At 40.9% G+C, this 25,499-nt stretch overlaps 1 protein-coding gene across 5 annotated transcripts in view; it reads right to left on the reverse strand.

Moving 5' to 3' along the window:
• The window catches only part of dgkg (diacylglycerol kinase, gamma), a 135,099-nt gene that overhangs the window by 65,922 nt on the left and 43,678 nt on the right, over nt 1-25,499 (reverse strand). For 2 of the 5 annotated variants that reach the window (XM_074657610.1, XM_074657611.1), the window contains 11 exons: nt 23,133-23,665; nt 17,850-17,926; nt 11,951-11,971; nt 11,200-11,350; nt 5,657-5,719; nt 5,026-5,289; nt 4,090-4,242; nt 3,587-3,636; nt 2,178-2,252; nt 1,315-1,434; nt 106-223 (listed from right to left, as the gene is read on the reverse strand). In XM_074657610.1, the coding sequence (XP_074513711.1) occupies nt 106-223; nt 1,315-1,434; nt 2,178-2,252; nt 3,587-3,636; nt 4,090-4,242; nt 5,026-5,289; nt 5,657-5,719; nt 11,200-11,350; nt 11,951-11,971; nt 17,850-17,926; nt 23,133-23,199 (1,159 nt within the window). In that variant the 5' untranslated portion in view covers nt 23,200-23,665. Of the gene's footprint in view, nt 1-105; nt 224-1,314; nt 1,435-2,177; nt 2,253-3,586; nt 3,637-4,089; nt 4,243-5,025; nt 5,290-5,656; nt 5,720-10,846; nt 11,148-11,199; nt 11,351-11,950; nt 11,972-17,849; nt 17,927-23,132; nt 23,666-25,499 lie in introns of those variants that run through there. The other 3 variants (XM_074657612.1, XM_074657613.1, XM_074657614.1) reach the window with 3 other exon arrangements.

Consider the following 25,499-nt stretch of genomic DNA (forward strand, 5'->3'; position numbering starts at 1 on the left):
ATAAAGATGGAGGAACAGACAAAGAGATAATGACAGAGTTGGAGAGGAGAGGAAGTCAGTAAAAAGAGGATATAAATAGTCAAATAGGCAGCCAGAGAGACTCACAGGAGCAGCAGAGGCCCTGCTTGCGAACTCCGAGCAGCATGGTATGGCAGTAGTTACAGTAGGCTGGTTTGTTGAAGTGCTTCAGACGCCAAACATGCTGCCCGTCCTCCTGTACGTTCTAGAAGGAGAAACAAAGGATGGATGAAGCATGGAAACCATTCTTTAATCGGTTACTATTGTTGCTACAAACAGTGAAGAGCAGTCTTGTAGTCAAGACCACCTAAACCGAGACTAAATCATGACCAAGACCAGAGTGTATCGAGACCAGTAGTGGATGAAGTACCTGAAAGCCACACTTAAAGTAAAAGTACAGATCTTTAACCAGAAAATGGCTTTAGCAGAAGCTAAAATCACTTATTAGAATATTACTTGAGTAAAAGTCTTAAAGTGTCTGATATTTACTGTACTTAAGTATCAAAAGTAATTTTTTGATATTAAATGTACTTAAATATTGAAACTAGGGCTGTCAATCGATTAAAATAGTTAATCGCGATTAATCACAATTCTTTTAATCTGTTCAAAATGTACCTTAAAGGGAGATTTGTCAAGTATTTAATACTCATATTAATCAACATATCTTTAGGTCTGAGGTCAAGGAACCCTCTCTAGTTTCATATGACATCTTCACTCTAGCTTTAAAACTGAGTCCGCTACAACCTAAAAATCGCATGTTGTGTTAATTGGTTAAAGAAATTAGTGGCGTTAAAAAGAATTTGCATTAACGCGTTATCATTGACAGCCATATATAAAAGTACAAGTAAATGCTGTAAAAAAGCAAGCAAGTCAGAATTTTAGTATATTCCTCTCAGCATGTATCCCACCTTAAAAAGCGGATAGCCTACAGGAACAGCGTCATTTTGCCATTGCAACTGAAACTACTAATACATTTTCTGCTGGCAAAATCCCCCACTCATTAAATCCATGCTCTACTTTATAACCGCGTGGTTATGTCAAACCAAGTGACTAATACGCCTATTTGGAAATTAGTTGTTTGTATGTGCAGTTCTCAAGAAAGCTGCAAGCAGAAACACGACAGGCTCATTCTGAACAGGCACGTTTTGAACAGGACCTGCACTACTACTAAATAAGGTACAATTCACTCAGAGCTGCTGACTGAGAACGACGTCACAACAGCCAGTGAGAGTTCTGAACTCAAGATGTCAATAAAGGAACAACAAAAGTGAAATGGCTGTGTGAAGACAAACGTACCGTTTCCATGCCAAGCAGGACCAGTAAAGGGATGGTGGTGAGGCCTCCTCTGATCCACTCCTCCAGTGTGACTGTCCCATCTCTGTCGTAATCGATCTCTTCCATCATCTCCTTCAGTATCTAAAGTAGACAGAGATGTAGATATCGTCCTTAAAACCAAGTCAGAGGTACAGACTGTAACAGTTCTGTGTATATAAAGTCAGTTACAGGCCGACTACATACTGTTGAAGAAAGTAGGACTCTAATATTATTAAAAAATCTGTTAAACAATGTAACATTAGGATTTTTTAATAGTTAAAAACAAACAGACTAGATACAGGGAAACAGATGGAAATTAGCTTTTAGCTACAGCTGGTGTAATAAATGTATTGTGCATTGTCCCTGTTACATAAACAACAAAATAAATTGCCTTTTATAAACAGACAGAGATACACTTACTAATGTTTACAATACAATGCTAACGGTTTGAAACTCTGAATGAAATTGAACTATTATAGTATAAAATTCTTTATATATAAAATGTGCGAAAACTGTGTTTTCACTTTCACCATTTCACCATAGATTTCATTGCAAAATGCCAATAATAGACTTGATTAAATAAATCTTTTTCTAGAGAACTTTCCTCTAACAAGCCAGTTGTTTGTCTTTGTGACACTTTCCTGAGAAATCTGTTTCAAGCTATTTTGTGTTGGTTGTTTTTCTTCCTTTTTGGACCTCAAATCCACTTTCTGGGTGTCACTGGAGGTTTTAGTTGACATGAAAAGTAAGTAAATAATGATAAAACCTTCACAGAGGGGTCTGTTTACATTTCTCCTCCTGTCTTTGCCTAAGATTTTATTGAAGCGGAGAGTGTGTTTGCTCACCGGTCGCAGTTCTGTTGAATCCCACTCCAGATACTCGGCCACATGCACCATCTGATTGATGATGCGATCCAGCTCCTATGAAAAGAAAGCCGTACTGTGTCAACCCTGTCTCCTACAAAAGTACTGTTTTAAACAGTTTTAAATATGTGATTAAAGTGGCAGTAGGAAGTATATTTTTGGCATCATTGGGCAAAAAATCCATAATAACCTTTGAGCATATTGTAATTCAAGTGTTCTGAGAGATAACTAGACTCCTGCACCTCCTCATGGCTCTGTTTTCAGGCTTTAAAAAATCTAGCCCGTGATGGGAGACTTTGACCAATCACAGGTCATTTCATTGAGAGAGCGTTCCTATTGGCTGTGCTCCGGTCATGTGACCGGTACTTGGCGTTCCTTCACCAGATTTCACAATGGCGGCGGTGTCACAAACTTTCTCATTTTACAACTAAACCGTGCACTACAAGATGATTCTGAAAACATTGGAGGCGAGAAATATGCAATAACGTAACATAATATTGATTCATATTTGATCAGCGCTGCTTAGTTTGACCGTTTGGTCGGAGTTCGCAAGTGATTGACAGCTGGCTCTCATAGATAGCAGACCTCAGATCAGCTCTGACTGCTTGTTTTCCTCCGGTCTGTGAAATCTTGCAGATGCTGTTAGGAGCACCGGAGGACAGAGAGTAACTACTGGGTTATGTTTAGTAAAAAAAACATCATGGTTTGGCTTAAAATGACAACATTAGTGAACGTTGACTTTTAGTTTCACACGGGACACGAACTGTGGTCTCCTGGGGGAAAGACCCGTGTTTGTTGGACCCATTCACCCCCCCACTTTCTCACTTGTTATACTCGTTATTATACCACATAACTTTCAATAACATTATTATACCACATAACTTTTATTAACGGTCGCTTGATATACTTCGACACCTGCTCTGCCCTTCGCTCGTTTTACTACATCACTCGCTGTGGCCGCCCGTGGATCATTACAAACGTATTTGTGATACGTCAAAAGACAAATGTGATCCGCGATAAAAAAACATGTTTCCTTCCAAACGTTATTGAGAATGCAGTTTAGTTGTCTGAGAACGTACGTCTTGTTAAACTAATCAACTCTCATGATTAAAAGTCATTGTTCAGTAAAATGAAGTCCCTGCACATGTAATATATTACCAGAAGAGATTATCTGTTTATGTGATCGCTTCAGCACACGGCTAACATTAAACAGAAGAGAAGCGGTTACAAATGATCTCATGTAAACATGACTGAGTGTTCAGGTGTCTATTCTTAGAGCTGCGGTGTGCAAAGGGCAAAGAGAGAGACGAGACACCGAGAGAGACAGATGAAGAGAGGAGGTGGGGGGAGAGAAAAGAGAGGGAGATACAAAAGCAAGAGGAGAAACTCACCGAGCTGTCCAGAACCCCGTTGCCGTCTGTGTCGTACAGCCGGAACATGACTAGAGGGAATCGAGAGAACAGAGATCCCATGATGACTCAGATGCCGTCAGATAATTAGTAGCTGTAACATTTGTTCTTGGATTCTCTCCAGATGGCCACAGGGTTAAAGAAGCAGAGCGTGCTACTTCTGTATTGAAGCGTGGGGACCAGTTAGCAGAGATTAGCCTCGTCACCGTGCTCCAATATAGCCTTAGTCACTAAAGAAGTCAATTGGGCACAGCAGGGCTTAAGCATGTTGCTGACCTGCCCTGTGTGGGAGGTGTAACCACCGTATCTAAGGCCCCGGGGAAGCAGGTAACAGCCTTATTACTCTTGCTGTCAACCTGAGCTGACATGAGACCAGCGGTATTAGAGGCACATATACACACATTGCACATGACAGCTGCTCCCACTCAACGTCCCCCCGAGATGAGCTGACCCTCCGCCCGCATCCCCCCATCCCCGTCACTCACACTCCAGCTTGTCCTCCGGCGTCCCCCTCTCCAGCAGGGAGAGGTAGCAGACGATGTCCTTGAGAAAAACCACCTGGGGCGACGGCAGGGGGGAGCCTTTCTGGGGCGACGGGCTCCTCCGCAGCGACAAATGCTTCTCGGAGTGGCTCCTCTCTGTTGATGTACAACACAAGTGTTCAAAGCTGCTCACGGTACCCATCACTCTTTTTCTACTCCGCTGTGGTTCCTCTGGTGAAATTAATGGTAAATAAAGTAAAAGCACATTAAAGTTTAAGAGTTTTAGAGAACTCTGATCCCAGTGCAGCAGGTAGAGACAAAACAGAGCAGCGGAGAACAGCTTAACAAAACACTATTTACAGAGCAGACAGACAGAGGCTGGAGATGCCACAGGCTGCTGACCAAAACAACATGACATCATGTGACGGGGAAAAACAATCTGAAAGGAAAAAAATAACTGGATCAGCAGCTCCCAGATGGAACTGTGAATGTTAAAGTCTAATAAATACAGTTCTAATACATTTTACCTTTAACTCAAGTTGCTTTTTAAAATGAACCAGGAGACACTTTTCATACAGATGTCCACACTTTACCTTACAAACACCCAGCATTGTTTCCAACAAACATGGACAGTGTCCGAAATTAACTTTTTGACTCAGCGGCCAAGGGGACTGGTAGATCAAAAAATCCACCGGCCAAAATAATAAGTTGCCTTTTTGTGTCATGTATACATTTGTTTTAGTACATTTTATTGAGGTAATAAGGTGTTATGTTGAATACAAAGCTAAGAGAACTTCATCAATAATTCATTTGCATGTTTGTTTAGATTTTGATGTGAATGATAAGAATCTGATTATCATCCTATCTGTCAATACACCACCACCAATTTACACAAACCAATCATGTGGCTTCAGTTTAGATTAGACTAGTCAACCTCACCTGGTGAGAGTTTGGGGGACACCGGCGACCTGGCCGGCCCAGCGTTGGGGGTTAGGGCGTTGCTGCTCCCCTCTGATGTTTTGACCTGGGTGCAGGGTGATCGGTGGGGCCCTCCAGGTGTGTGGGCCCCCGTCCCCGAACGCTGCGAGGAGGAGCGAGATGAACAAGGGGAGGTGGTGGCTCCCGAGCCCACCGTGCTCATCACGCTGGAGTGCTCCGGTGTGTGCCGGCCCATCGCAGACAGGATGCTCTTCCCGTTCATCCCTGTTGGTGAAAGAAGGGACACATGAGTTGGACAGAAATTATGTGAACAGGGGGGAGGATGCAGATGCACAGAGAGCTGGTTAGCTGTAAGGAGCAACATAAAGAAATACTGTCACAACAAATACAAGAAAACTCAGGATGCATAGAGGGACAGGAAGCAGATAAAATTACAACACTGCGTTAAAACCTCACACGAATACCATTCACATCAAGTCATCCACTGATCCACAGGTCAAATAGCATGAACTCACATCAACACAACAAGAGCACAGCAAAAAGGGAGCAGGAGGTTACAGCCAGGAGGGCTCTTGTCTCATTAAGATGACATCACCCTGATGATACGGGCTACTCGGGCCTGCTGTGGTACCTGTAATGGGGGCACAGGCCACTTCGGTCTGAATAGAGATGCCTGCGTCAATGGATCGGGCGTCTGCGGTCAGGCATTGTTTAGAGGAAGAAAGAAAAGACAGCAGCAGACGCAGCAAGAATGAGAGAGCAGCATCAGTGAAGAAAGAGTATGTTGTAAAATGACCGTTTACAGGAACCGCATGGGTTCAAAATAATAAGCCAATTATTAGGAGACAAGAGGAGTGCATCAGAATAACAGCCCTATATCTGGATCCTTTGTCCACAGCCGAAAGCACCATGTTACATGCATCATCGGAGGACATAATATTACATGTTAAGGAGCAGGAGACAGAAAGCACCATGTTACGTATAGTGAAATATTCTGTATAGTCGTCTAGGCAGACACGACCACAAGTAAGAAACCTCAATTTTAAGGCTCATTTCATTTAATTTATATTTGCATTTATTTGTTTTTTATTTATTTTTAAATGTATGTATTTATTCGTGTATTTAGGCATTTATTTTCTTATTTATTTATAAATAATTTTCCCTTTGCATTTAACCCCTTATTTATTTCCCCAAACTTATTTATTTCAGTATTTTCTTCTTTATACATTTCTTTACAGAGATTCCTTAGATAATAGAAAGTTATGTATGTGTATGGTTTTTAAACTTGTGTTTTTGTTGCTAAATTGTAAAGCACTTTGTGCTGCGTACTGTGCATAATGTATAAATAAAGTTAATTAATTCATTCATAATTGGTGGCAATATTGTTTATTTTATCTCCTTCATGTGACTTCAGCTTCAGACATAAAGGTCTCCTGGTGAAAAATAAAACAATCTGAGTCACTACAGCCATTAAAAACATGAAGGATTCAGTCAGTACAGAGAGCAGCTCCATCCAGACTGGACCACATCATGTTATTGAGGTTTGCCACCAGGTGTCAGTGCAGACTCTATCAGCTGTCTCTCTATGAGAACTTCAACCAACACACACTGAAGCAGCAACAGAATCCACACCAACCTCTGAAGTTTCTTTTTTTTCCCAAATATGATGATAACATACACAGCATGTCACTTGTATTTGGGCTTCCTGAGTCGGACTTTGTGATAAAGTTGTTTTGCAGACAAGCAGCTGTGACGTGAGCGGCGTTGTTCATATACCTGCCTGTCAGGAGCAGACTGGGACTGATATTCAGCCAAGAGAAGGAGAGGCCTTTTATGTGAGCGCCCCGACGCCGCGAGACAAACATTTTTGGCAGTAATTTTAACACTAAAAGGGCGTAGGTTAGTTAAACCTGACTAAACTTAAATATTTACTTATTTATTAGTGTCTCCTGATTGCCTGCAGCTACCAACGTCTCTGAAACAGCTCTTTCTGCAGACAAACATGTCTAGATCTGTCACGCAACATGCAAATGCGCCCAGTTTAGAAGACACTAAAATCACTTGCTCCAAGCCCCATTGGTGTCCCTACCAAACCTACGCCCTTCAATACACTTTAGGATGTCTTGCTGACACTCTGCCTCCTCAGTTTGTATAAGCTCATTACCGCTGCACTGAATCAAGACAAGACTGAGCTGTCTGCGGCTGCGAAGGTAAAGCAAGGTCAAAGGTAAAGCACAAATTTCTCTCACAGGATGGTTATGGTTGGACATTGACCTTGAATAGTTGAGGTTAGGATAGGTCGTCAGGCAGCGAGTCTCGCAAGAGCTTTTGCAAGTTTTTGCAATTTTGGGGGTTACCTTCTAGACACGACCCAGGCTAGCCCAGGCCAGGGTTGTACATTAAACTTGTTAAAACTCTAAAGATCTTTATAAAATTAAATAAAGAAAAATAAGAAAGGCCAGCCCTCACAAGACCAGCTCACCGGGAAAATTCCCGAGCTATCCGTTGGCCAGTCCGCAACTGCTAACTAAAACGTCCGCCTACAAAGGGCCGTACAAAAGTAAAAAATATAAAGTAAATTATTTCTATTCTGTTGTATGTTCAGACTTTGCTGAGCTTACATTACATCCTAATAAACTGCCTGAAACAAGTTGATTTATCAATTAGATGATTGACAGAAAATTAACCATCAACTAATTTGATGATAAATCATTTCATTCATTTTTCAGGCAAATATACCAAACATTCTCCGATTTCAGATTCTGAGGATTTTATTTGTCATGTATGATAGCAAGCTGAATATCTTTTGGACTGATGGTTGGATACTAAAACAAATAACTTTAAAAACTGGCTAATTATAATGGCCATTTTCAATGTTTTCTGGCAAAACAATCAGTTAATAGAGAAAGAAATTGTTAATTTTTGCTCTAAAACTGCCCCCAGTGATTGCATCTCCATTTGTTAGACCTCGAGGAGGAAAACAATGCACCGAATGTAAACATAAGATTCTGTTTGTTTTCCAGAGAACTCCACAGGGCACCATTAATTTTTGAGGACCCCCTGATGAACGCATTTCTGCATATATTAGATAATTCCCAGTGAAGACCGACTAGAAGGACGGCACAGAGCTAACTGAGACACTGCGAGTCTCAGCACCAACGCTGCTACCCAAAGCGACACGCTGTCACTCACATTTAGCCCCTCTACACTTGTTGCCTCTTACTTTTATGAGCGTTATACCACAGAAATAGATTTCTAATTCAACAGTCCATCTGTCTCCTCAGCTGCTCAGCAGCGAGGAGCAGACTGACGGGCAGGCCGACGGTGCCAGAGCCCACGCAGCACTCACATGGACGGACGGAGGCAGACGCAGTTTACACCTGGAGCAAGGTGCAAATGAGCTACAACACCTGAAGATTTCTGCTCTGGTCAGTGTGAAGTCCCTCTGTGTGATCAGCGTTTGGTGAATACACCTGTCAGAGTCCATCTGATCATCTCTGGTGTTAAGAAGTAGGAAAACTTCAAAGACCTCAGATGAAAGGGCCAACTGCTCAAATGCTTTGTGTCATGTCATGTTTTTTTTGTTAAAGTCTTGAACTTCAACAGGTTGTAAAGTCCACAGCTGTGGTTGCCAACTTTACTGCTGCGACCATGACACACATATGATCTACGCCTGCGTGAGAACAACTAAGTAGTCAGTAATCTTTGCTCTTAACCCCCCAAAAATTTGCAGAAGAACTAAACACTCTTTTCATGTCACTGTCTGATACGACACACCCTTTAGCGTCTGTATGGGACGCACCGGGCTTTCAACTACCACTGTAAACCCATCCGCGTCATCATTAGATGGTCAGAGCATATAAAGAGTATAAAGAGCGAGAAAGTCCATGTAGGAGTGGGCGGAACGGGAGGTTGGATGAGTCAAACCAGAACAGGACTTTCATCCAGGAGACCGCTTTTAAGGCCGTGACATGCCAAGCCGACAGTCGGCCGTCGGATAGTTTGGGGCCGTCGGTGAGTGTCTGTCAGCCTAGTTTTTGCGGTGTATCTCCACCGCTCACCACCGTCTCTAGTCTGCCTGTGTCCGAGTTTTTGGTCGATTCAGCATGTTGAATCAGTGGCGGAGCCCGTCGGTGAGAGAAATCACTCTGATCGGCTGTTCAGCTTAAACGAATCAGTGCACGAGAAGAGAAACAGAAGTGAGGAAAGCAAGCCAACGAGGAAAGTCAAGAGGAAAAACACAGAGGACTCTTCTAATTTTTCATCTTCATCTCATCTGATCATTCCAACACACGGATATTTTCACAGCGACATGGCCATCTGGAATGAAGCTAAGTGGTGAGTGAGAGTGGTGTGGAAGTGGTCGGCAAACGGCACTTTGTTTCATGTACGTATCATAACAACGGCTTGTAGACTACCTCTACCTGTTGGTGTGTAGAGTTATTTCCTCTCACACAGGCGCATGACGTACGTGGTAGTTGGACGTTGGCTGTAGTCCCGACATAAGCCTAACCAAGTGGTTTTGTCGCATAAGTACACCTAAAAACTAAGTTAACCTACTTTGAAAGTTTATTTTGAAAAGACACTGTATGCACGTAACAAGCCTAAACCTACAGCGTCATAGATTGAAGCATAGGGCCACCGACCAAGCTGCCCTATTTGACGAGTCGTGACCTGTATTGCTAAATCCGGTGCTGTTAAATCACTGATTCTCCAACTCTCTCTAGCTGCCTGCCTTTATTATATGTGTGTTTCAAAACACCAAAAACTACAGGTGATGATAAGTCACAGATGCTTGAGGGCGTCCTGCTGCTTGGTCTGTTAGGGTCCAATTCTGTTTCAGTGTTCAAAGTGTTCAACATGACATAGATGAGGCACGCTGAGGCACGCTGTTTAAGATTTGTTGCGAAGAACAGTACATCATTGTTTCAGAAAATTGGCACATGACAGTCTATTGGCAAAGCGCCCAGTTTCCTCTACTTTTATTAACGTGCCTATTAATCACATTCTGGTAGGATGGTTTTTTATCTCCCTTGTGTCAGATTGAGTTAAATATACTGACATTGTTTCACTCAGGTTTCTGAGTCGCAAAAGATTTGTGGAGGATTATTCGATATTTAGGTGCACCCAGGTCCACAGTGCCTTTTGGAGCTGCAATAATACATTTTAAGTGTTTTGTCAGTTCCCATAGGCCAACAATAGGGATGTCACAATACCAGAAATTTAGTAATCAATACCAATACCAGTGAACTTTCACGATTCTCGATACCCAATACTATTCCATGGTAAAAAACAATTTTAAAATCAATAAATCCCATGTAATTCAACATCCACTCCTTTATTACCGTTGTCATACTGTTTTTTGTTAGAAAGTTAAACAGGTCATAATTCCCTCTTATCTATTTTATATTCCTGTGAAAACATCTCCTTCAAACAACTAGATTTATTCAAGTTTCTCACCAAAAACTACATTTTACAAGAAACATTTGAACACATGATAATTTACCATAGTCCAATACTCATGTTCACTGAATAGAGCCTGAACGCATCATAATGTAATAACAAATCAATGACACCTCCCGTTTACTAGCTCTCGTCCTGCCGATTTCAACACGGATTTGTTGTTCACAAGATAGTGAGTTTACACGCAGTGAGTGGTCGAGTAACAGAGAGAGAGATGTGCTCAGAGCACATCAGCTGTTTGGCAATCATCGGAGCAGAGAAGAAATTAGTGGTTGAGTTGCCTTGTGTTAGTAAATCTACAGTGTCAAACACACACACACACACACACACACACACACACACTTTTTGCCTTCCCCACTTGTGAAATGAATCCGGCGTCTCTGATCGGGATTATTTTGCTGCGGACCGGGGGGAGACAGCTGGTAGAGCGGTGCTCCGCCAATGATGTCGGGCACCGCAGCATTTCTCTTGACAAAAAACAATCAATAGTTCACTTCATTTTGAATTACCGGTATGTTCTAAAGTTGTGATGTCGCTCGAGGAGGAGGACAGGGCACCGTTTGACACACACTGAGACAGATCTGCTGAAAATGTTAAGTCGCACTGGACAGATTTTTGGTCGCATATGCGATGGTTGCACTCAGGAACCCTGCTGAATGATGTGATCAGTGGTGTTAAAAGATGCAACTATACAAACACAAAACAGCCTACCCAGTAAACTCGTTCCTGCACGTGACTGGTCGGGAGAGCAGCCTCCCGTCTTGCTCTTGAAGGAGGTGAAAAGGTGCTGACACAGCTCCTCTGGGATGTCGTTCTCCAAGTAGGTGGCCATGAAGAGCTGGAAGCCCTCATAATCAATGGGCTGCATGGGGAAGCAAAGAGGCAAATAGGTTAACAGAAATGCTGAGCAGCTGAAGTTTACACCATCCAAGGGTTCATTTGTTACAACCACGAAACGGAGCGGGGAAGATGTGATGGACTTCAAGTTGATCTGCCCTAAAATGAAGGTCTGCAGCCTTGATTTGGGGTGACATGCTAGTAACAGCTGAATGACAATATGGGTTGAGAAAACATTTCTCAATAGATTTTACAGTAATACCAGAATACATCTTTAAGGTTAGCAACTGGAGGTGCTGGAAGCTGCATCCAGATAAAACCTTTGGAGGCCTGATGGCTTAAAAGAAAAAAAGAAAGAAACATCAACAGCAAAACATGTCATAATAAACATCCCCGAGCTCCTTCCATTTACCTCCTGCAAATACCCCCCCTTCCCTCAGCCATGTGGCGGGTGCATAGTAGCACTCAACGACCCCATGAACTCTGGCCTTTTCCCCTCTGGCTGGGTGACAGACCATCTGTAGCGGATAAGGCGGGGTTATGTTATGTTAGTGGACAGAATGTGCATGCAGTCTGCCGACACAGACACCACACAGCATGCAGAGCCTGCGCGGCTGACGCTTACTTGGTTGAGAACGTCTTGCTTCTGTTTAACAGTTGATGAAGTGAGGAAGAGGAGAGGGAGGAGGAAGGGAGGAAAGAGTGAGGGAGGAGTGGGTAGAAGAAGAAGAAGAAGGGGTTAGCTGCTTTGTGTCGATGATGGTGGCGGTTTAGGTTGCAGACCAGACTCCTCTCTTCTGCAGGGACTGTTTGGCGCTGCACTCAATCACAGCCTGAAAAGCCTGAAGCTATCCGGTTCCACAATTCAACCCTTAAAAAATCATCCAGGGCGATTTTGACCACATCTAAATTAAAGGTCATTAATCAAACAATGCAGCAAAACAGGCAGGATTTGGTGGTCACTGCTCGGTCTCATTTTTCTCTGGTTGGATTCCATTTAGCTGAAACAGATCCAGGGTCGTGGTGTTGAGCATGCCAGCTCGCTGGCGTGGCGGCTTATTGACACACCTAAAGTAAACAGAGCCATTGTTAAAGCTCAATAGCAGCATGTCGGACATGAGATCAGGATCAGCGAGCAGTCTGTTGCTCTTTAGCTAAACAATAAAAAAGTGAAGTGAATGGTGTCTCGTTCTCACCAGTCATGCTGGACGGAGAAAGACACACACAGAAAGGCACAGTAACAATATAGTTTTATAATTTCTCGTCATTATATTAAAACATCATGCATCAGAAATGGAATAAATGATTTTTGGATTTTTTCCATTTGTTCGAACTTGATTTTTTAAAAATCCTGTACATCCCATAGGAGTCAATTACAACTCTAGTAAAAATAGTCATATTTTATCATGAAAATCACAGATATTTTTTAATGCTATTAGGTATACCAGGGCTTTTCATATCATAAGTCATAAATTCTGCAGTGGGAAAGCACTATAATGTCACCAGCTTAGATGCAGTCTGTAAGTCCCTCGATTTAACCATTGTTTAACCCTTTAAAGGTCCCATATTATAAAAAAGAGATTTTCACGTTTTTTTAATTATAAAGCAGGCTTAAGTCCTATATAAATACTGTGAAAGTATTGGAACGCTCAATCCAGAAGGAAATACGCACAGCCCGTATTCCGAAACTCTTCATTTGAAACAAGTCAGGATTTCTGTCCATTTCTGATGTCACAAATTTACAATATTTAGACCCTTTACACAGATTTAAATGTAAACATTCTAAATGTGTCCCAGTTTATTCCTGGTTGTAGTGTATATAAATGTCATCAGCTGACAGGAAGTACACATGGACCCAAGCTGTTGCCTAGCAACACAATTCTGTTGCAATTTCGTCGAAATGCGCTAAAACAGAGCGTTTCAGACAGAGGGTGAATACAGGCATATTCAGACCGATAGTATGAGGAATTCTTTTTTTTTTTTTTACATTATAGCATGTAAACGTGTTCTAGTAGAAACACAAAATACAAGTATGATCCTGAAAATGAGCATATTATGGGACCTTTAATGTAAAATTTCTTAGGGTCCTTAGGGCAGGGGTGTCAAACATGCGGCCCGGGGGCCAGAATCGGCCCACCAAAGGGTCCAATCAGGCCCACTGGATGACTTTGCAAAGTGTAAAAAATTGTCATTAATTCCAATTTTATAATAACATGCACTGCTACTCCTATTTGGGGGTCGCGCTGTCCTAATAGTGTCCAAGCTACGTGACACAACACTGTCAAGCTACTGTTCATGGAGGAGCCGCCAGTGGAAAATATGTTTGTCAAAAAGGAGAAAAAGTCAAATAAAATGCTAACTTTTTGGAAAAAAATAAATCAGACTTGCTCATCTGTGTGGTGGTGCAACAGCACAAATGTTTTTGGGGCGTCTTGAGGATTTTCTGGTGGATCACCCATTTCAAATCTTGTCACTCAGTTACTAAATCCAAAATGTTTGAGCTGGTGATGATGTAATGACCAACGACTGACCACCATGATAACGTTTAACAGAATTTTTATGACCTATATCCCCTTGGGCAACCTGCAGGTCTGAAAATTGAAGCCAATGCTTTTATATAATTAGTTTCAGGTGATTATACACTAATGAAAACATAGTTATGAATATTATATTACATTTCTGCTAAAGCCACTGTTCCTTAAACAGATCTGGTGCAAGTAAATGCACATAATCTAAGCAAATATAATAAGACTGCAGTATGAGCTAACTAAACCATTTCCTCCCAGGGAACATGGTGTTCACACCAAAATAGGACACAGTAAAGCTGATCCCTTTTGCACGTCAAGACTTAGTGGAAATATGCTTCGAACATGCTTCTGTTCAGCTGGTCTGAAGCTGCTGTAACTGACACCCTTCATCACAGAGGAACACACCGTGATGAGGATCCTCCCTCAGCTCAGTGCTGACCTAACCCCCGAGAGATCATTCATATCGCTCTCTTCTCCTTATTTGGCCAAACAAACCACGAGGCTTTAATTCACTGTGCATCGAGCAGCAGGGCAGGTTCAGACAAATATGCTCACAGGCCACAGAAAACAACATTTCACATAAAGATATACTATATATGACATCATAAAACGTTGATAGATTGCCTTGAATTTAAGTGCACCCAGATGTATTTGTGAAAATGTGGAAAACACGTTTACCCCAGAGTCCAAACCCACGATTATTTTCCCTGTGAGCGGGCTCACAGTCACGGCTGCCAGTCTGTAAATATCTCCCAAGGGCAGCTACGACACATTTACATGCTTCATTTAATCTTTTTCATTTTGGCAGCGCAGTCGGAATGATTTGATTGACTTTCTTTTGGCATTAAAAAGGTAGGACTACTGTCCTGTCTGGATCCCAGATTGTCAGAGTAGATGTGTCCATCGACAGTACAATGTTATCAGACAAAATGAATGAAAATGTCATTTGTGATAAGCTGCATCCACCTTGCTTGAGAGGAGAGTCGTGAACAAAGGGGGGATAAAAACCTGGGATACTTGCCGTGCTAAATGTAGCTTATGGCTGATCGTTTTAGAGAAATGCCAAGGGTTTTTAAAAGGAAACAGATTTCCACAGTAATTTTATGTTCCACTGATTGGAAAGTTGTTTCCTGCTGTAAGATGACGCTGTTCATCGTTTATAGTAAACAACGAGAACAGGCAGGTAAAAAAGGCCTCATAAAGTAGAAAATGAGGAGAAAAATAAAGAGATGGTCTGTAAATGTAATAACAAAAAACTGCTCGTGCTGCGAAGAGCATCTTTCTAGATTTTTGTATTATTGATTCTTTTTAATCAGATTTTCAGTTATTTCTAAAATTCTAAATAAACACGGATAAATTCACTTTTTTTACACCCTGGACAGGTCGCAGTAAAAAAAACACTTACTAGACACTTACTAGAGATGCACCTCGCATTTCTGTGCTTGTTTTTAAGTTTCTCTTTGTTTAATATTATTTTTGTCTTATTTGAATGGTGTGGTCATCTTTCAACGTTTCCTGATAAAACGGTTCATAGGATATCTTACGAAAAGTTTTTTTTGTGCGTTTTCCGCTCGTTACATGCATGCAGTCTTTTCAAAATAAACTTCCGTCTTCACAGGAAACAACTTCCTTAGGTTTAGGCAATAAAACTACTCAGTTAGGTTTAGGAAAATATTTCTTTGGTTAGGTTTAGGTAACAAAACGACTTAGTTTTTGGGCGGCTGTAGCTCAGGAGGTAGAGTCGTCGTCCTTTAGCCGCAAGATTGGCGCCAAAGAGTATAGAGGCAATGAGATGAAACTCTTTTGACAACAGCCGCTGCCGCCATTTATAACTGAAAACGCTTATTATATTCATAATATTTTTATTGTTCAACACAGGCCGTTTCAGTTCAATATGGCAATAGAATAGAAATCATTTTGTTTTACTTTTGTACAGCACTTTGGTAGGCGGATGTTTTACTGGCATCCGGTAGTCGTTTTCAATCCAAAATGGCACTGATGTTGCAATGGAACGAATAATTGACTTTCACTTCTTGGCAATATACGTTCTTTGTTGGCCGTTTGATCCCCGGATCCTACTGTCTGCATGTCGAAGTGTCCTTTAGATAATGCCTATTTAAACATAACATTTCACAAAACTTGTAATACAAAAAATAACTGTCTTAATGTCAGTAATCAAATGGGGAAGTTTCATGGCGATATCTATTAGTTCATTTTTTTACCCTATTCATCTGTAGTGTCTCCACTTAAACTCCTTCAGTAAAAGTAGAACCACACTTTGGCTAAAATAAGCTCAATGAAAGCACAACGAGAGGTTTTCTTTTGTCACCAGCTGGCTGAGTAGATTCCTCTACAGCTGGCACAAAGTCATGAGTCATTAGAGGTGCATGCACATACACACACACACATATTGATCGATGGCAGAGGGCCACAGTGGTCATCGTGGCGCCGGGCGACAGTCTCAGAAAAAGACTACATGAACAATTAAGTCTGGTTCATATGGCGCCCAAAGTCCAGCCGGGCTGTTAGTCATGTCATCACAAGCACCGAGGAGAAGCTTACAGCAGACCGGAGGTGATAATGAAGAGGGAGAGAGGGCTGAGGAAAAGGGATAATAATATAATACGTACACGTAAAAAGAGACAAGAGATGCCAGGAGGAGTAAGAAATTAATCATGAGGTATGGTAACAGTCATTATCATAAAAATCATATGGATGTTAAAGCACAGCGCCAATTCTGCGGGGGAGGAATCAGATGTGAAAGCAGACATGTTTGGGCTGAACACAGTCATCAATCTGACAAATGAAATTAGCCTATGTAAATGTATATACATTGTCAAAACACTATGTTTTTGCCTGACCTCTAATGCATGGTAAATAGGGATGCACCAATACCGATACCAGTATCAGGTACTGTGCTCATGTAATCGTACTCGCAAAACGGCTCCGATATAACGGCACCGATGCCACTTTACGGCAGCGTGACGTTTACCTCTCATCACCATCTTCTCACGCTCCACCTCCCCGACGGTGCGGGCGAGACGGGCCGGTGGTGCGCCCGACCCGCGGGGCCGGGATCCCACCTCAGCAGGCACGCGCAGGCCCTCACTTTCATTGCGCCACAGGGTTTTGCTTGCACCCTCTGACTCACGAGTGTGATATACTCCTTGGTCCGTGTTTCATGACGGGTCGAGTGGGTTGCAGACATTGCCGCAGACCCCTGGCGCATTTTACGTGGGCCAAGCCCCGCCCTGGGGGCACGATGCGGTTGGGACGCACTAATGACAGTCCGCCCCGGTGACACTTTGGCCACGGCCTGGGAAGCACCTTCGCCCTGAGCCTTTCCAAGCCGACATAGAGCCGGTCGCGGCGCACCGCCTCGTATGCGGGGCTCCCCAGCTTGCCGTGTGTCGCTCACACCCTCCAGCTGGCTGACTTTTGGCACAGAGAAGTACTCGTATCGGTACTCGTATTGACGAGTACTCAAATGTAAGTACTCTGGTATCGGTGCATCCCAAATGGAAAAGTCAAACTGTTCCTGGCTAACTGGCTGACAAAAATGTCTTTAGTTGAAATGACTTCTGTAAATCTGCTCACAACACATCCCTTAAATGTTTCCCACAGGATCAAATCGGGCAATTAATGATTTTGTTCACAAGCACTCAGAAAGTGAAAGGTGGGTTTAATGTGTTCGAGACATAGAACAAGGAAAGAGATGAGAGTGAAAACTGAAAAAAGACGACGGAGTCTAACAGTACAGCTGGGAGCTGATCTGCTGACGTCAGGCGCCAATGTTGATTCTGAGGGTGTCTCCACCTCAGCCTTTATCTAAAAATGGGGGGAATGACTCAGCGTTCCTGATGATTGATTTTACACTGAATCAGAGTCACCTAACAAGCATCCGATAACGTCACACCACCATGTGTGTGGTAGAGACAGAATATCAAGTGACAGAGAAGATAAAGGTGGATGAAGGATGATGGAGGAGGGTCTCACCTGCTCTGGGTTGTATTTGGACAGAATTCCTTCACCGTGGAACTCCTCCAGCACATCCTTCAGCTTCTTGGTGGAGTCTGAGGAGGAAAAGAACAGAATCGTATCATCACATTTACTGCAATGTTTTTGTTTTGATACCTGAAAACCTTGTGACTACACAGCAGAGCATTTTTAAGCAAAGGAACTCCATAGTGCTGTACACTATGGAGGATGGAACCTGCCAAAATAAAAAATAAATTAATAAATAAATGACTCGATAAATAAATAAATAAATAAATATGCCATTAAAAATAGCAAAAAATAATATTAAAAATAAATGTAGTCATTAATTAATTGATAAATTAATTAATTGTTTTAATTTGCTTTTTTTATTCATTTGTTTTTGTATTAATTCTTTTATTTATTTGCTCTTTCTGAGTTTGATTGCTAAGACTGAAGCATGACACAAAATTAAAGCAACTCCCCCTCATTTGCATAATGAAGCAGAAATGTAAAAACAAATGTATGAATAAATGAATAAAGAAAAGAATACAGAGATAAATAAGTTGGGGGGGAAATAGGAGGTGAAATGCTAAGGGAAAATCATGCATAAATAAATAAATACTTAAACACATAGTTAAATACATACATTTAAAAATAAATATAAAATAAAAACATACATTTAAAAATGAAAAAAATATATATGTATTAAATGCAAAAATAAATATATAAATTTAAAAATTCATAAAATAAATATACAAATAAATAAAAGTGGAAATTAAACAGAAGACTAAATAAATAAGGGAATTAATACAAAGGTTAATAAATAAAAAAAACAATTTATGTCACATTTTATCAATTCATTAATGACTACATTTATTTTTAATATTATTTTTGCTACTTTTAATGGCATATTTATTTATTTATCAAGTCACTTATTTATTTATTCTTTTCGCAGGTTCCGTCCTCCATAGTACACACACCAAGCACAAGCTGTATTTATGAGCATGTTTCTTGGTCGAAATGTTCCTTTGGATGAAACGCTTTCTGAAAACTGAATAAACATGCTGCATGTCATTAACCAATGTCCTGATAAATACTCATCTGTACCAGGAAGTGCTGCATCAGTGGAGCTGAGCCTGTGAGTCACTCTGTTAGTGAAAAGTAAAAGGGGACATGGTGTCTTTCTCACTTTTAGATGTTAATCTCATATCTATGTATACACAAACACCCGCGTCACAGAGCCCCGGTCCAGAACAGTAACCGTAATGACCTCCTCCTACGATCATCTGTCAAACAATTACTCGGGACAAAAGTGCACGTGGACGGATCTCCACACACACTTATTCATGCACAAGCTCAAGACCTGATTCCACCAATCATGTTAGCCCTCATAATCAACTACAGACGACAGTTCACTTCATTATTTTTAGTGCTTGGCAGCTTTGCAGCCTGTAATGCTTTCCTATTTCAGTCCTGCATTAGATGTCCACAATGACAGAAGGAGAGACAGAGGACAATATCTCAGGTAAGATGAGATACATGTGATGAGTGGACATCCGCTGACTCGGCTGCATTAGCCGTATGCACAATGTGGTTAAGTGATCCGCAAGCATGAGGAGGATGAATCACCATCAGATGAACTCAAGTCACCAGCGTTACAGACAAAAAACATAATAGTTCTTTACAGGAAAGCTGAAATGATCAGTGCTTAAATTAATTAATAATAAATTAAAATGTGCAGTCATTCCCTGCATGGTTCCAGCTTCTCAAAAGTGTGGATTTGTTGCTTTTTTGTTTTATATCATTATAAATTGAATATATTTGGCTTATGGACAGTTGATTAACCCCTTAAGACCCGACAAAATGTACTATCTTTCAGAGGCTGTAGCAGGTTCAGATTTAGAGCTAGTGAAGGTACAGATATCATACAAAACTAGAAAAACCTAAGGAACCCATTGGTACCAACCATGTCATGCTATCTTTTTGGGAAGGAGGTTAAATTACGCTCTAAAGTTACGCATAATTTTGGCAAAAAAAAACTGGCATTGCCATTTTCAAAGGGGTCCCTTGACCTCTGACCTCAAGATATGTGAATGAAAATGGGTTCTATGGGTACCCACGAATCTCCCCATTACAGACATGCCCACTTTATGATAATCACATGCAGTTTGGGGCAAAAATGCCGTTTTTTTAATGCAGTATAAATGTATTATTTTTCCCTCTTCTAAAATATTGTGTTTGAGTATTTCTGCATACTACTGGGGTCCCAAAACAGTCTTGGAATTACATAAATTGGGTATCACTGTAAAGCTCAGACTCCTGTTGGTCCCCATAGTAGCCATTTTATTGTATTGAGACCATTTTTTAAAATTTGACCTCACTGTACAAAAATGACCTGTGGTGACCTCTAGGATAATCACAGCCTCATGAAACTTTACAGCCACAAACTAGAGACCTAGAGCATTCAAAGGATGGACGGCTTTCCTAGGTAGATTGACAATAAGGGGGTTTCCTCCTGGGTGGAAGTTTTATATTTTTAGACCCACCCATGCACCCAGACCTCCTCCCTACGCAGACTTTGTCGCTCTTTATACTACGTCACCTTTCCTGGCTCACGATTATGTGGATTACATACAAATTGATTATATGGGTTATATACGTTAATTATAAGTTATATTGCATTACTTTTCGTAGGTATAGGAACAGTGTATGAGAACAGCCTGAATGATTACACCGATTGAACAAAAAAATAATCCACAGATCATTCCATATTGGAAATAATTGTAACAGAGCTGTTTTACAAAAAGCAACTAACAAATAGTTTGCAGCCATTTAAATCACAGCTTCAGCCAGTGTAAGAACTTGTGTTTTTTAGTTGATTAAAAGGCTAAAACATTATTTTCAGTATCAATAAATCTTTTGATAATTTCTTTGATCAATCATTTAGTTTGTAAAATGCCAGAAAATAGTGAAAAATTCCAAGTTGACATCTTCGGTCATTGTTTTGCAGACAGATACTCCAAAAGATATTCAGTTCACAGTTTTATAAAACAAAGAAAAGCAGCAAATCCTGATAGTTGAATTGCTTGAACCAGACTGTTTGTTGTCTCTGCTTGATAAATAACTTAAATGATTAAGCAATTATCTAAATTAATGTTGATTCATTACTGTTGATCAACTAATCAATTAATCAACAAACTGTTCCCGCTTTAACTGATTATACTAGAGCTTCAACTAATGATCATTTTCATTACTCATTAGTCTGCTGATTGTTTTGTCGATCAATTGTTTTGTCTTTAAAATGTTGGAGAAAAGTGAAAAACGTTCATCACAATTTCCCTGTATTGTTAGTTTTGTCCGACCAACAGTCCAAAACACAAAGATATGAAGTTTACACTCATATAACACAAAGAAAACCATCATGTCCTGACATTTGAGAAGAAAGAACCAAATGATTAATCAATTACCAAAATGGTTGTTATCGATTGATGAACTAATTGTTTTAGTTCCATTTGATTATTAATGACAGTGGCCCTTTAGCTCGATGGTCTTGCTCCCTCACATACTTCTATCTCTGGAGAGAAACACAGCCAGTGTCCTCCATTAAGTCCTTGATTGATTGGCTGGTAATACACGAGCCTTCCTCTCTTTCCACTCCTCACCATAAGTAAAAATGAGACCTTCCCAGCCTGCAGGGGCCTTCCCAGTGTGCACATCTATCATGTTTCGATTATAGTCTCTGCTGCAAACTGACTCATAAACCAAAAAGCCTGGTTGACCACAGCGACAGCAACATCACCGAGGTGAGGATTAGGACTAGATTAGCCCTGTGCGGGGTCGTATGGAGAAGACCAACTGGAAGCCATCAAATCGCGCAACATCACTAGTCGCTGTGAGCACGTCAACGCTCGAGCGAGCAGTCTGCTTGTTTGAAAACGTGGTGTAAAAACGCAGCATACGACATTTTCCAACAGTTTATGTGACTTTGTGCCGAACAGCACTTTGTTTTTATCACCTCGGAAGGAGGTTTTCGGTTTGGTCTGTTTGTGCGTTTGTCGCAGAACTAAGTAAAAACTACTGGCCTGATTTTATTGACACTTGGTGTAGAGGTGTAGCATGATCCAAGGAGAAATCCATTACATTTTGGAGCAGAGCGGCCTTGGCGGAGGTCTGCACTCGAGTGCCCTTCTATCTTGTATATGTAATCTTGGAGAAGAGGGACGAACAGAAGAGGAATCTTAGAAACTACAACAAAGATCTTCTCCTCCACAGACATTCATCCACTGCAGGTAAACACTAAACTTCCCGTCCCACCACTACGTCACTTTTTCTATTTTCAGCAAATCACAAAGGAGTTTTCCAGGTAAATTGTGATCTCATTTGCATGAATGTGCCCAAACACACACACACATATAGATTTAAGTAGATTAAGTTAACATTAACCATTTGGTAATCACTTACACTATCTCTTCTCTCCAGCTAATGACAGCGTGACCTGTTGTGGTTTTACCTCATACAAGTTTATAAAACAATGATTTAGGCACGATTGTGTAATACCTCAACCGAATAGCTTGCGTGAGAGAGTACTACTCTATTCTTCACCAGGAACGAGAGGACAGATGCTCTTTTGACTAACAAATGTGGTTGTTAGAAAGGGAAGAGGTAACCACGAGGCTCATCCAGCAGGCTAATAAGTGTCATTCTGAAAAAATAATGCTCCAATGTTTGCTCTCCTTTGCTTTCATAATATGCTCATTATAATATAAGCCACATAGAAAATGGGAAATGATGAGGTAATAACGTGAAATAAATAGATGATATAACACGTTTGGACCAAGACAATCGGAAGGGAAAATAGTCAGTAAAAGAAAAATGGGAAATAAAATAAAATAAAATGTTAATTTACTGAATTGACTTGGAGGTAAAGGAAAAAAAACAGATTTTTGTACAACTACATTTAAATTTAGATAAAAGTATTATTTATGTACATATTCAGTATTGCTGCATATATCTTATCATAGGGACATTTGTTGCTTCTGGGAATAGAAAACCTACTTAAAGTCTATTGATGCCCTCTTTTTAATTTGAGTTGCATAAAACCTTTTGGCAGGCTATAGCATGAATACCACATTATTTTTTGCAAACACAGCTTTGGAGCAGCATCAGCTGCACACACACACACACACACACACACACACATGCTGTATATGCATGCAAACACACCCAGAAACTCACCATCCAGACACACAAAAGTACAAAACCAAAACGGAAACCCCCAGATTGAGACACGTGGGTACTCACACTCGCTGTATTGTTGCAGCTGGCTGAACTCAGCTGGGCTCAGACATACCCAGCTCCCGTCTCCCATACTGCCTGAAGCCAGGGGCGGGGCTCTGTGTCTAGGAGTGTGTCGGTCCACGAGTGCCGCTTGGGGAGGGGGGGGGAATTGATGGCTATCCTTGGGTCAAGTTGTGTAACAAGGCTGAAGCAAAGAGGTTTTGGGGTGTCATCTCTGCCTCTTCACAACAAGCACCTTTGCGAGCACACAGGAGGTGGGAAGCTGAAATGACTGAGAGGTCACGTGAGTCGCGGAGGAGGTGGAAAAGATGATGATGTTCAGTTGAGCAGGATTTTTTCAAGTGTTTGGCTGAAGCCGAGGGTCGTTGCTGTCACGTCCTGAATATTGCTGAGGTGCTCCGGATATTGAATTTGTCACTTTGAATGGCAAAACTCAAAAACAAAAAAGGACGTCTGGTGATTGTCTGTCACTAACTACTCCTCAAGAGATAGCACACAGTTTCTCAGCAGGTCTGCAACAAAAAAACACCTCTGATCTGCAGAGAGAGAGAGAGAGAGAGAGAGAGAAGCAGAAGAAAGCAAAACGTAAATTACGGTGATCATCAACATTCTTTGGACTGTATATAATATATAAAATGCATGAAAAGCTTTACAGTCATAACAGAAAAATCTGTAACGTCTCAAAGTCATTCTAAAGACAGAGGAGGAGGAGGAGGAGGAGGAGGAGGAGGAGGAGGAGGAGGAGGAGGAGGAGGAGAGGATGGTTGTAGAGGAAGAGGGAGGAGGGAAAGAGGCAGCGAGGGTGACAGCAAAATATGAACAAAAAGAGATTTAGTGCAGAAAGTGATGGAGCATGTGAGCAGTGAGGAGCAGGAAAACAGCGAGCTGAGGGAAAGGCTGTTTGGACTGTCATGCAATCACTGGACTGGATTTATAGTTTTCAATCTAGTGCACAATATTTATATAGTAATTCATTCTTGATGTCAAAATGCATTTAATTTCTACAGCTGATAGACTGATCAAAGTCAGTGATTTTTAAACAGCACAGAGGGCACCCTCCCTCTCGTTTATTCAAACACATTTGCCTATTTTTTTTGCCTTATTTCTATTTTTATTTTCTATTTCTTATTGAGCCACGGCACTGCTGGCTTAAAGTCACCTCTGACTGATGCCAGAGTACACACAGTTCCCAGAGAGAAAAGATAAAAGCACGGGTGACTAACTCAAATTCACCAAGGGAATAAAAACGCTTATTTTTAGAAACGGTTCTCCACCGAAAGAAAAAAACAAAAAGTTCAGATTAGCATGAAGACATCACATCTGTGATTCTAGCCACTGCTCTACATACGAGTCGGATGGAGTGTGTTTGGATGCATTTAGTTATGGAGAATACACTTTTAGAAGTACTCATAATGTTTGGGTCTTTCTGCAGTAGATAAAGAAATATGCTTTATTATATGATTTTGTTTAGGTGATATATTAAGGAGAACTTATAATGCTGATGATAAAGTTGCTTCCAATATTCAAATATGTGTATGCATATCCAAATAAAGCGGTATTGTTTATGAAAATGAATAACTACTTAAAACAATAACAAACTTCACCTAATATGAACTACATATTGACGAGATCATTTTGAGTCTGTCTATTTTTAAATGCCCATCACTCCCTCAGTGGTTTGTCTCATGAGAATTTGACTGTGGTCACACTCAATGACAACAGTTTGCATAGAAGAGACATAGAATATAGAAAAAGGTTGTATAGACACACACTCTTCAACTGGGATGGACTGGCATCACCAAACAAATCTCTGTAGAATACAGTCTCTATAATATCTGCCTTTTAAACTACTATTTTATTATGTTTCTTACTGTGAAGAAATCAACATTAAAAGGTCAGAACCAACAGTGTTTTCAGCGGTCTGTCAGCACTGTCTGACTTCCCTACTCTGCCTGTGGCCGTCCTGCTACAGGAAGTTAGTTTCAGTTCAACTCTCGGTTGCTATAGTAACCTACTGGTACAGTTCCATAACAGTTTAACTGACATTAGTCAGGTTCACATCCAAATGTAGTGCAAATTTCTACCGAATTTTCCAAAAATCAGCGAAAGAAAATGCAAACTTAACACGTTTCCATCTACTACTGCAACGAGATTATGTGACTAAAGGTTCAACCGCCCAAAACCCTAACCCTAGCCCTTTATACTGCAAAACACATCAGACATCACAATGGTTTTAAGACAAAAATTAAGGTTTTTATTTTCATAAAGAACTGTATTTATTATAATAAAAATAACCGATTGGTCCCTGATATTGTTGGCTTAAAAGTGTTTAGTCAGTTTCACTACAATTTACACTTTTATTATAACAAA

The sequence above is a fragment of the Sebastes fasciatus genome, chromosome 14 (assembly GCF_043250625.1).
Source record: "Sebastes fasciatus isolate fSebFas1 chromosome 14, fSebFas1.pri, whole genome shotgun sequence".
Classification (NCBI taxonomy): domain Eukaryota; kingdom Metazoa; phylum Chordata; class Actinopteri; order Perciformes; family Sebastidae; genus Sebastes; species Sebastes fasciatus.